Here is a 12,165-nt window from a genome sequence, read left to right as displayed (position 1 = left end):
TTTTCTTAAATTACTGAAAATAATTTAGAAGACAGGATCTTTGAAAGAAGACAACTCAAAGTTAATAACTGAATGTATGGATACTTCAAGAAAATTCAATCTTATGAACCCATCTAAAATCAAAATCAAAATAATTAGCTGGGTGTTGTGGTGTATACTTGTAATCCCAGCATTCTGGATGCCTAAGCAAGGAAGACCACAAGACAAGGGTAAGCTGAGCTTAACAGCAAGACGCCAACTCAACACACCAAAGTCTAATGGTAAGCTTAGTGATACGGTGCTGCCTTAGCATGTGCATGACCCTGGATTTGATTAAGAGGCATTGTGAAGAAGAAAAGCAGAAGTCATATCTAAAAGGAAAACTTCATTTTTACCCATGTAAATTAAGTCACAAACACAACTTCTGAATCTGTTGATTTTTTTTCCTTTTTGCTAATCCTGGGCTTGAATTCAGGGCCTGAGCATTGTCCCTGAGATGCCTTTGCTCAAGGCTAGCAGTCTACCAGTTGAGCCACAGCGCAACTTCTGGCTTTTTCTATATATGTGGTGCTGAGGAATCGAACCCAGGGCTTCATGCATGCTAGGTAAGCACTCTACCCCTAAGCCACATTCCTAGCCCCCTATCTGTTCATTTCTACAGAACATAAAACAATGCAAGTTAATATAACTTGTAATATAAAATAATTTTATTTTCTTCTGAGCTAGAGTATCACTTATGTGTATCCCAGACAGTCCTTGAATTTGGGATCTTCCTGCCTCAAAGTCCATGTGCCACGAACTTAAATTTTTCTTTTTTTTTTGGCCAGTCCTGGGGCTTGGACTCAGGGCCTGAGCACTGTCCCTGGCTTCTTTTTGCTCTGCCATTTGAGCCACAGCGCCACTTTGGGCCGTTTTCTTGAACTTAAATTTTTAAGTGGCATTTAAATAAGGCCTATGCTATGTAGGAATAAAAGTAATTTTATTTCTAAATTCAAAATTAGAATGTTTTTCCCTTTAAAGCCATTTGCTTATATCACAGGAAAATCAGTAAGACATAGAGCTTCCAGTGTAGCTCATCTGAGCAGTTCAAAACCAGCCTCTTCCACATCCACTGACTGTACCACGTAAGCAAAAAAGGCTGCCAGTGTACAGATGAGGTGAGAACACTGCCCTCCAGTTAAATCAGACATTTCAGAAGACACCTACAGATAACTGGGTTTTAAGATTGAATGTCTTATGAATCAGCAGTTTTTCAGCTTGAAAGCATTTCTACTACAGTTGTGGTTATTATCCAATGCCTTATCCCCTCCCACTATATACACATATTGGTAAGTAAAATAACTTATGGAATATGGGATATTTTATGCCAACTGCTTCAAGATATATCTGTCATTTCATTGAGGTCTGAATTAAAACGAAGTTACTCTCACAGGGTTCAATTTAGCATCTTTAGTATGAATGAAAGGCACTTGTAGCTCATATAAACCATACTTAGGTGGACATAAATTATCACTTTGGTTATGAGGAAAGAGAAAATACATGAGTTTTGCTAAATTTAATAGTAAGTTTTTCTCTTAAATTTTACCAAGGATTTATTTTAACGTAACGGTTAAAGTAAAGAAAGAAAAGAAACATTTCCTGCTCCCCATGCAGGAGATAAGAATCAAAGAGGCTAATAGTAAGTTTTAAGGGGCTCTATTTTAGGTCTTATCAGCAACATCAAACAAAGGTACTTACTGAGTACTCCACAAGGTACAGAGTAATGTCAAGCACTTAAAAGTTTACATAGACAAGATGTGGTTCTTGAATCCTAAGGAGCCTATGGTCAGAGGACCTGACAACTCTCTGACCTGGCAACTTTGGGAATAAGAACTGAGTGACAATGAAGTAATTTACTCAAGTAAATCAAGAGCTATTGTGGACTGAACTGTTTTAGTACTTGGAACTAATTCAATCAACATGAAAGACAAGACTAAATTTGGTTGAGAATTCTTTCAGGCTCGTAAAGTTTTTATTAACATTCATCTAGTAAACAACTGACCTAACAGACAACTGAAAATAAGAGACTAGCTCTCTTGAAGTGCAAGGGTTAAAACAACTGTGATTACTTATTTTAAAAAGCAAACATTGACTTGGGTTATTACACTAGTTCAAAAATAGGCCACATACATTGCATTCCCTCCATGCATTGTTCATTTAAAGGTATTAAAATATGTGGGTTCTATATTGACCCACAGAAAGCCCATCACAAATTTAATGTTCTGTGTATCAAATATCCACCTCGTGTGTACTATGAAAATTTTATGCATTACTAAGCCAAAAGTAAATAATTAACAGTAAAAAGCTGCAAATTTTCATATGGATGGATGTCAGTATATCTAAATAGGAAATAAATGGCAATCCTATCTACCTATATTAAAAAAATAGACTATCTTTTCAGATTTTGCATACCCATCATTCTAAGGAGAGGTACATAGGATTTAAGATTTTATGATCAATTGCCAGAAGAAAGTCAGTTGTTCCTGAAGTATCTCATTAGCATCTGATTTTAGTTTATATGATTTACAAGACATTGTAAATCTATCTAAAAGTGTGTAATTGTTCTGAGATGGTTCCAATGTTAACCCTATAATCTATTAGAAAGAATATCAATGCGGTGTAGAAGATAGCTAATCAGCATGACTACAAATATGCTCACTTTTAAACAATCTGGTCATCCAGGAAACAAAAGAAAATCACAGCTACAAACTGGGGTACGCTCGCATCTAAGATACTGGCCAAGGCACACAAGTTCTAGTCAGAACTGTTGGTCAGATTAAAGTTAGGCCACATTTAAGAAGCAGCCTGTAAACTCCAGACTAACCTTCCAAGGCAGCATACCTGGTCCAATTCCTCTCAAAAGTAGTTTGGTACTGTCCTGCCCACCTCAACCCAGAATCTGAAGTTAAATCAAAAGAGCAAATGGAAGAAAAAGTGAGCAGATGTGTAAACTCTTAGCACATTCTTATTGCTGTATTAAGTTTTGAAGATGAGCACACCTACCACAACAGTATTGTTCCAGGAAGCAGAGTAGGCACAATAGACTGTTAGAAAAGTAAAAACATGTTTCAAAATCTACAATAAACCTGTATCCAAAGGAGTCTTATATGTCAGTAATATGCTGAACTTTTGAGTTCTGTGGAACAGCTTTGCAATGGGCTCCCTTGGGCACGGCTGACTTCCTGCTTGTTGAGGGGGAATATGCTACACAGAGCTATGATGGTTTCTACTGAGTGGTAAAATTCACAGATGTTCCAGGTTATTTATATCAGGATCATTCCTTGTGCAATGTTTGATGTAGATGAAGATAAAGTGGTTTCTTGGTCAATAGTTGTAATTTCTTTCGTTTAAAGTCAGTGGGTTTCTTGTATCTGTAACCACAATAGAAAGATCATTGTTTAAATATTTAGATAATTGATGTATTCTAAGGTTGTATTAAATTTAAAAGACGGAAAAACATACCAGTCACCATTAGAATAGTACAAAGTCTACATGCACATCACTTACAGCTCTATTACAATTGGTCCAGGTTTTATTTCATCCATCTCCATGAAAGCAAAACACTTGGTGCTGGTAAACCTTTTTTTAGGCTTGTAGTGTTTAAATTCAAAGAAGATAGCTGCACCTAAGGAATTAAAACAAACCACATAAACCACATACTCCACTTTGATCAGCAACAAAAATATACAAATATGCAATGGTTTGCCTAGAATGTAAGTTATACTCAGGTACTACTATGAATCACTAAAGAATATAAAAATTAGACAAGGAACATAAAAGATTCTTGTTAAGTATCATCAATAGCCATAGATGCTGTTTCAAAAAGCACTGGACAGAATAAGCATTGAAACAAATGTTCCTTAAAAAAAAAAATTCAAGCTTGGGGCTGAGGATATAGCTCAACAATAGAGTGCTTGCCAAGCCCTCAAGCCACAAAGTTGTGGGTTCTATCTTCAAAATGATGGTGGCACAGGTGTGTGTGTGTGTGTGTGTGTGCACACACACAGAGACAGATTCAAGCCTAAATAATTTCTCTTCTCTGAATCCCCCAAACTCTACATTGGGAGGCCTGGGATCCAAACATGAGGAACATGCTGGTTTAGTTGTAAAATGTCACTGATTTCCTACCATTTTCAGAATCTGAAGGCCAATTTTGTATTTTCCCTGTAATTATATTTGTATCAAGACAGCTATGGAAGGAAAAGGCCTAAAAGTTGGCCTATTCCACTGCTGTCCTCAACAATCAAGTAATCAAGAGGAATTCGAGCAGTTCTATATTCCCATAGCTCAACAGATAAGCTCCCCACCCTGCAGAGAAAAAAAGCCAAAAATGGAGAAATAACTCGTCTCACCAATGTAGCCAAAAACAACTGATTTTTTTTTAATAAAAAGGCATAGAAACTGATAGCAGGATATTGGGGGTCTTGCTCAACTGGCAATATCTTAATGCTTCCTTAACTAGCATAGTGCTAATGTTGGCTTTTAAAGAGAGGCAACAGATTTGCAATACTTTCAGTGATGACAAAAATGACTACAAGTCTAACAGTGTTCAGAAATCTGTGTACATCCCTGGCACTTTGGTACAAAGGGAGCCTCCCAAATGTCAGAGGAGAAAAAAACAAAGAACAGTCCCTCAGGAAACAATGGGAGGGAGGTGAGGGGAGAATGGCATGTAGTTACTGCCTCATATAAATGTTTACACTTGTTGGGTTACCAGGGACCAATCCACTGTACCATATCCATAGAAGGGTGGTTTTTCTCTTACAGCATTAGAAGAGACATTTGGTTATTAAAAAAAAACAAAAACCTCCATTTGAAGAAGCAAATCATATTTCTTAGGAAAACCATCTCCTTTGCATAATAATCGTGTTTGAAGTCTGAACAAATGTGGAAATGGCAAATGTGGAAATGGCTCAAATGTTACCATGACTTTGATGAAGTTAAAAAAATTATCCATCTTTTTCTTGCTCCTGGTATGCATAGCTTTCTACTCCATGAAATTGATAAGAACTAAATGTGAAATAGGCATATCCTGGAATAATTGAGATGCTTATAAACATGAAAGTGTGTTCATTAATACTAATATTAGCTAAAACCAAGTAACTAAATAAGTTCAAAGATAAAGAAAAGGAATGCACATACTCAAATATTATCATGTGAGTCAATTTATCAGGAAAGAACATAGTGTCATAAAGTTGAAAAGTTAGCCCACAAAACACTTGATCTTCTCCCCCCCTACATCAAGAACATTTCTCAGCAACTAGAAAATTGAATGTTTTTTAGTACTTTTAGGCATACTTTAATACTAAAAATGTTCGACATTATTTATATTATTCTAACAGTGACGCGGGTCTGGTACATTTCAGAAAGACAGGAGGGCTTCCTAAGACAGATGGCTGAGGCTGCCCTACAGTTTGACTCAGGAGATGGACAGGGCCAACACTTGCACTTAATGAGGTTTCAGCTCTGGGGGTCCCACTCAGAACCACTGTGGTGCCAGAAGCACTGAAAGATGAGTCTCTGAGTGGCCAAGCACAGGACAGGGAGATGTGAAATATCAAATTCTATAGTGTCAATTGCTTCAAAAAGTTACTGGTATCATCTTGTATAAACTTGCAGTTCAAAATTTTCATAAAGTGATAAGGGGATTCTAAAGTCATCTTTTTGGAGAAACAGACATTCCAGTGGACCAAGCAGCTAGAAGTATTTAATCCTAATAGCTGTGTAAACTGCAAATGTAATCTGTTCTAAAAGTTTAGTTCTTCGCCTTCCCAGCTTCCAACTAACTACAAATTTTTTTTTCAGGCATGATAATCTTTTTTTAAATTCATTTTATTGTCAAGTTGATGTACAGAGGGGTTACAGTTACATATATAAGGTAGAGAATACTTTTCTTATCAAACTTGTTATCTCCTCCCTCATTTTTCTCCAACCTTCCCTCCTCCCCAGATCCCCTCCACGCAAGTTGTACAGTTAGTTTACAAGATATTGTCTTGTAAATATCGCTGTTGCATTGGTTCACCCATTGTTGTTTGTCTTACCATTCTGATGTTCCTCTTCCCTTCCCTAATTCAGATAAATGTATATACAATACCCAGGGTACCAAAGATTATGGAATCTTTCTACCTAGTACATTCAAGTAAAACAAAAACTTCCCAAAACTTAGTATGATAAAAAAATTTCCTGTTTCATTATCAAAGACAGTAATTTTACTAACAATACTTTATTATATTATTGTTTGTTGTTATAAACTAGTTAACACAATGACTAATTTCCTCAGTTAAAAAAGGTTATCAGTTTGATGTTTCTCAAGTCAATAAGCATAACTACATAATATTTACTTCTGACAGGTATCAGCTGCTAGGTCAGTATGTGCAGGATCACAAAAAAGGGATCTGTCCATCAGAAGCCAATGACTTATGATTACAAACCTTTGGTTAATTTTTCAACATGCTTCTGGAGCTCAATATCCACATTAAAATGGACATATGTGTCTTCCTTTCTTGAAGCCACAGGAGTATCTTGCACAGGAGTTAAATCTATGCCATTCAAATCTAAAGAGAAACAAAGTTTCTGCTTAGGAGCATGCACATTGCAAACTGCACAGTTATGTTTCCTACAAAGGCTTGGTGAGAGCTGAAAGGTGATTCTCAGGCTAACAGAGCTCCCTTAGCTGGTGTAAGCTGGGGCCTGGGAGCTATTGGTAGGTGGGTGGAGCTGAGCAGAGAGGATGAGAAACCTTATGGAGGGAGGTGAGGAAGGTTTGCCAGGGCCAGGTAGAAAACCAAGCTTGTAGAAGACAAAACTTGATATTTATGTTAAGAGGTAAAAGGAATGTTCTGTTTCCCAAGGACTAGACTACTCTATGTGCAATAAAATTGTAGAATGTATATAATTGGCGACAATGTGGTTCCTGTCCCTATTTTCTAATCTTAATCCAGAAAGGCCTCTGAATCTAACATCAGAATTTCCCTGTAGTATTCAAGTCAAGTGGACATGAGAGCTGCCAAGGAAGCTCTTTCATCAGCGAACAAAAGAATAATAAATAAATAAATAAATATCCTAAATACTGGTTCATGTCCACAGCCACCAGATAGTATTCTAAGTTACTATGTATGGTTTTAATTTTCTGGATCCAGAAATCTCAGTTTAGTCCAATTCAACTCATAAATAGTGTTTATGTATTATTCAACAACAATATAGTACATTTTTATTGTAGCTTTTAGAGATTTTTATTAAAAATAACTTAATGGCTATTTTTTATTTATTTTATTAATTTTATGTGGTACCAAGGAATCAAATACAGGGCCTCATGCATGCAAGGCAAGCACTCTACCTTTAATTCACATTCCCTGCCCCTTAGAGATACTTACACAAAAACTTTCAGTTCAGTATGCAAAGGTAGCAATATCCACATTATCATTATTTTTATGTTTTACAGTACATATTTCTGAATGAGCTATACAGGTTTTTTAAATGAACTGAACAATATACATATTTTCCTGTTGAATACATTTCTGATAACTGGTAACATCAAGTTAAATATCACAGTTATAATTCTGTTGGTAGTACTCTTTACATATTAAAATTATCTTACTGTAACTTAATACCTTTGTGTGTGTGTGTGTGTGTGTGCCAGCCCTGGGAATTGAAGTTGGGACCTGGGTTCTATCTCTGAGCTTTTTTGCTCAAGGCTACTACTCAACCACTTGAGCCACAGCTCCAGTTCTGGCTTTATGGTGGTTAATTGGAGATAAAAGGTCTCACAGGCTTTCCTGCCCAGACTGGATCTTCAGATCTCAACCTCCTGAGTAGCTAGGATTACAGGCATGAGCCTTGGAAACCTGGCCTCCTTTTTCTTTTAATATAAATAAATTCATCAGTTTGAATTAATTTTAAGACTGATAAAAGTTCCATTTAACTTCAGTCCAGTTGTTTCAAATTGTAGATTAATATTAAATCCTTTGCACCAATAGTGCAGTTATTTCTTGGTAATGATATGGTAACTTTATCATTAATGACCCAATCATTATTCTTTTTTTTTTTTTTTTTTTTTTTTGGCCAGTCCTGGGGCTTGGACTCAGGGCCTGAGCACTGTCCCTGGCTTCTTTTTGCTCAAGGCTAGCACTCTGCCACTTGAGCCACAGCGCTGCTTCTGGCCGTTTTCTGTATATGTGGTGCTGGGGAATTGAACCCAGGGCCTCATGTATACGAGGCAAGCACTCTTGCCACTAGGCCATATCCCCAGCCCTCAATCATTATTCTTAATCTTACTAATTCTTGCTTTTGTAGCAGTGTCTCATAAACAAAACAAAGGTGGGTACAAGTTATAAACAGGAAAATATTTTCAGTAAATCAGAGGTGTTCAGTCAAAGAGTGGTGATTTTTTTCTAGGGATTTTGTTTCACTATAGAATTAATTAAAATGTCATAAAAATGAAAACAAATCTCAAAGGAGAAGCAATTAGCATAAAATTAGCTAGGGGGGAGGAATATAGACAGAATGTTATTTACCTTTTACACTAACTGTAATATAGGGATCGATGCACTGTCCAGCATCTTTCAGACCAATTTTCTCAATTCTGATAGTGAGTAACGTCATTCCAGGTTCTGATGGCAATCTGGGTAATAAAGTACCTGGCAACAGAGAAACCACAACAAACATTAGCTTTACCAATAATTTCAGAGTAATTATTTTAACAAATAGAAAAGATTCAGACTTACTCTCTCTCTCTTTTTTTTTTTTTTACCAGTCCTAGCTTCTTTTTGCTCAAGGCTGGCACTCTTACCATTTGAGCCACAGTGCCACTCATGGCTTTTTCTGTATATGCGGTGCTGAGAAATCGAATCCAGGGCTTCATGTATATTAGGCAAGCACTCTACCATTAGGTCATATTCCCAGCCCCCAGACTTGCTCTTAAATAAGTAGCCAGAAATTATATATTTTGGTTTCTAAAACTCCCGAACACTTGCTCTTATTCTCTTCAGAAAAATATTAAATTAAAGCAAGATAAATCTGAAATTCCCTATCTCACGAACAGCATAAAGCAGATTTACTAATTCAAGCTTGTTAAAAACTCAAGTTATAGCCAGACACTGGTAGCTCACGCCTGTAATCCTAGTTATTCAGGAGGCTGGATCTGGGGATCATGGTTCAAAGCCAGCTGGGGCAGGAAAATCTGTGAAATTCCTATTTGCAATTAACTACCAAATAGTCTTGAGCAAAAAAGCTCCTAGCCCTAGCTCAAGGCCCTACGATCCAGGGCCCTAGCTCAAGCCCTACGATTGGTATACACACACAAAAATGCAATTCATTCAAGGAAGGCCAATTATGAATTACTATGTAATTGACGATATACTCCCATAATACATTTCACATACTTACCCTTTATACTTGAATATAACAAAATAGGAAAAGCCTTTAAAATATTTGTTACACTATCCTAAAGCTTGAGAGATTTCATATCAGAGTTGGTCAACACATTTTTTTAGTTGCTACTAATAAAATAATATATACTTTAATATTTGTTTAACTGCTGAATTTTAGTATAATTTTCTATTCTTTCCCTCATCCTGTATGATTTATTCTCTCAGAAATTAATATACAGAATACCACTTAAAATCATAAAAGCAGTTTGTATGTTTGCAATCTTCTCTATGCACCAATTAAAAAAATTAAAACTAAAGGCCCACCCAGAATGAGATGAGAACAACCCTCACACACCAAAAAATGGTATAAAATAAGAAACAACTGTGGAGTTTGTGTCTTTCAAGAGGATTAAAATAAGAGCTGATTTTAATCTAGTATGTATATAACACCTCAAACTACAGAAGGATTGCAGTTCCATGCCAGTCCAGGTAGAAAGTGCACGAGATTCCATCGCAGCAATCTAGCCACAGCAATTTAATACTCTTTCCATACACAAGGGACATGATCTGTCTAACATAGGCAGATCCATGGCTCAGGCATGCATGCATCAAGGCAGGAGGTAAGAATTTATCTAAAAAAATAACCACTGCAAAAAAAGGGTTATAGGTGTGGCTCTATTGTTATAGTGCCTGTCAAGAAAGCTCAAAGCCCTGAGTTCAAACCTCAGTACTGTCAAACAATAACAAAATAAAAAAGGAAATGGAAAGCATCACCTATCACCAGTAGACTAAATTACACAGAAGAAAGAATATCAAAGATTGAAGATAAGGTCAAGCAAGTCCTACATTAGGATAGCAATACAGAAAAAGAACAAACAAGTAGGAAGACAATTTTCAAGGACTCTGGGGCAATATAAAGAGGTTAAAACGAAGGATCTTTGCAAGAATTGAGAAACTAAAACTACAGGAAATTTATTGAATGGAATTATGAGAAAATTTCCCATATCCAGGAAAAGATATACAAGTATAGGAGGCATATAGAATCCTAAACAGGCTGCCAGAAAAGAAACTCTAACATCACACTATACTTCAGTGAAACCTAGACACCAAAGAGAAGATAATGAAAGCTGCAAGTAAACAATATCAACCTAACTTTCAAAGGTAAAAAGATCAGAAACTTCATTTTCCTTTTCTTTCCGAGGAAATTTGAAAAGCTAAGAAAGCATGGGATGATATATTTCAAGCCTGAGAATAAAGACCTGCCAACCAAGAGTATTAAATCCAGGTACATTATCCTTTAAAATCTAAAGAGAAATGAAGACAAATACAAACTGTAACAATTCATAACCAATAAGTGAGAACTGAAGACAGCACTTAAAGGAATCCTTCAAAGAGGCAATTTCACAAAAGAAATGGAAAAACCATGTGAGAATTAGGGAAGAATCCATTATGTTCAATCAAAAAAACCCCAGCAACCTCTAAACCTGCAAAGGGCAAAAGAAGAAAACAAAGAAACCTAAGTCTTTCTTTTATTCCCCACTACTCCTGATCCTCCACCACTAAATCGTCATCAGCAACTAAATGCATAACTGAAAAGCAAATTAACAACATTATTTGCTCTTTTGGTATTTTTTTGTTGTTATTGACTTTGTTTGAATTCCTTTTTTCTCTTTCCTTTTTTTTTTTTTTTGGCCAGTCCTGGGCCTTGGACTCAGGGCCTGAGCACCTTCTCTGGCTTCTTCCCGCTCAAGGCTAGCACTCTGCCACCTGAGCCACAGCGCCCTTCTGGCCGTTTTCCATATATGTGGTGCTGGGGAATGGAACCGAGAGCTTCATGTGTAGGAGGCAAGCACTCTTGCCACTAGGCCATATTCCCAGCCCTCTCTTTCCTTCTTGATCATTGGTGTTGCCTGTTCCTTTTATGTTTGTGTTATGCCTATGCCTACTCATTTCCAACTTCATGTTCACTACGTTCTAATCCTACATAACTTATTTTCTACTTATCTCACTTCATCTATTTATTAACCTCTCCCATAGGGTTTAGCTTTTCTCCCTATGTAACAAATGACTTAAAACTATTCCAACAGTACTACCCTCTCTATCTCCTTACTACCATCCTGGCCAAGGAAGATGAAAGCTGTTCATCAATAGAGGAATAGGGACACAGAAGGAGAGACTATTGCAGGGCAGGTACTGAGGCAAGGGACTGAGCTAACAAGGAGGATGAAGGAGGTCAGTTACTGTCAAAATAGATTTACAACTATGAAAATAAAAAACCCGTGGAGATTGTTTTGGGAAGATGGGAAGGCATTATGGAGAATGATCTAGGAATACATTGTAATGGTGTGGAAATGTAACCATGAAACCCTCTCCCCTTATGATGAATGTCAGGTAATTAAGAAAAAAAAATATCTTCAGTGGTACGCACTAGATACTACATTGAAAATGAACTATACAACTGATGAGTGGGGACAGGAGGGAAAAAACGGGGAGAGAACGAAGGGGTGACATTGTCCAAAAAGAAATGTATTCATTACCTGACGTATGTATCTGTAATCCCCTCTGTACATGACCTTTATAATAAGAAATTTTTAAAAAGCAGGAGAAAAAAAAATCTAAATGTGACTTTTCCAGTAAATATATGGAAGAGGTATTGCTATCTCCATTTGCAGGTGATAAGGAGAGGGTAACAGCCTCCACTAAATTTGGCATTATGAAAGGTTATCACGTAGATGTCTTATATTTAAGGCCTTATTTAATCTTCATAGAGATCCTATAA

General features: G+C 36.6%; 1 protein-coding gene across 1 annotated transcript in view; it reads right to left on the bottom strand.

Moving 5' to 3' along the window:
- Positions 1–1,956: 1,956 nt before the first annotated feature.
- Positions 1,957–12,165, bottom strand: part of Aida (axin interactor, dorsalization associated) — a 34,320-nt gene continuing 24,111 nt past the window's right edge. Inside the window, exons 7-10 of the mRNA XM_048356425.1 lie at positions 8,532–8,654; positions 6,450–6,572; positions 3,526–3,643; positions 1,957–3,389 (exon numbers count right to left, since the gene is read on the bottom strand). Of these exons, the coding sequence (XP_048212382.1) occupies positions 3,293–3,389; positions 3,526–3,643; positions 6,450–6,572; positions 8,532–8,654 (461 nt within the window). The 3' untranslated portion in view covers positions 1,957–3,292. The remainder of the gene's footprint in view (positions 3,390–3,525; positions 3,644–6,449; positions 6,573–8,531; positions 8,655–12,165) is intronic.

Source organism: Perognathus longimembris, chromosome 11 (assembly GCF_023159225.1).
Source record: "Perognathus longimembris pacificus isolate PPM17 chromosome 11, ASM2315922v1, whole genome shotgun sequence".
Lineage (NCBI taxonomy): Eukaryota > Metazoa > Chordata > Mammalia > Rodentia > Heteromyidae > Perognathus > Perognathus longimembris.
The sequence above is the reverse complement of the archived record's forward strand: the minus strand, read 5'-3'. Positions and strand labels throughout refer to the sequence as shown.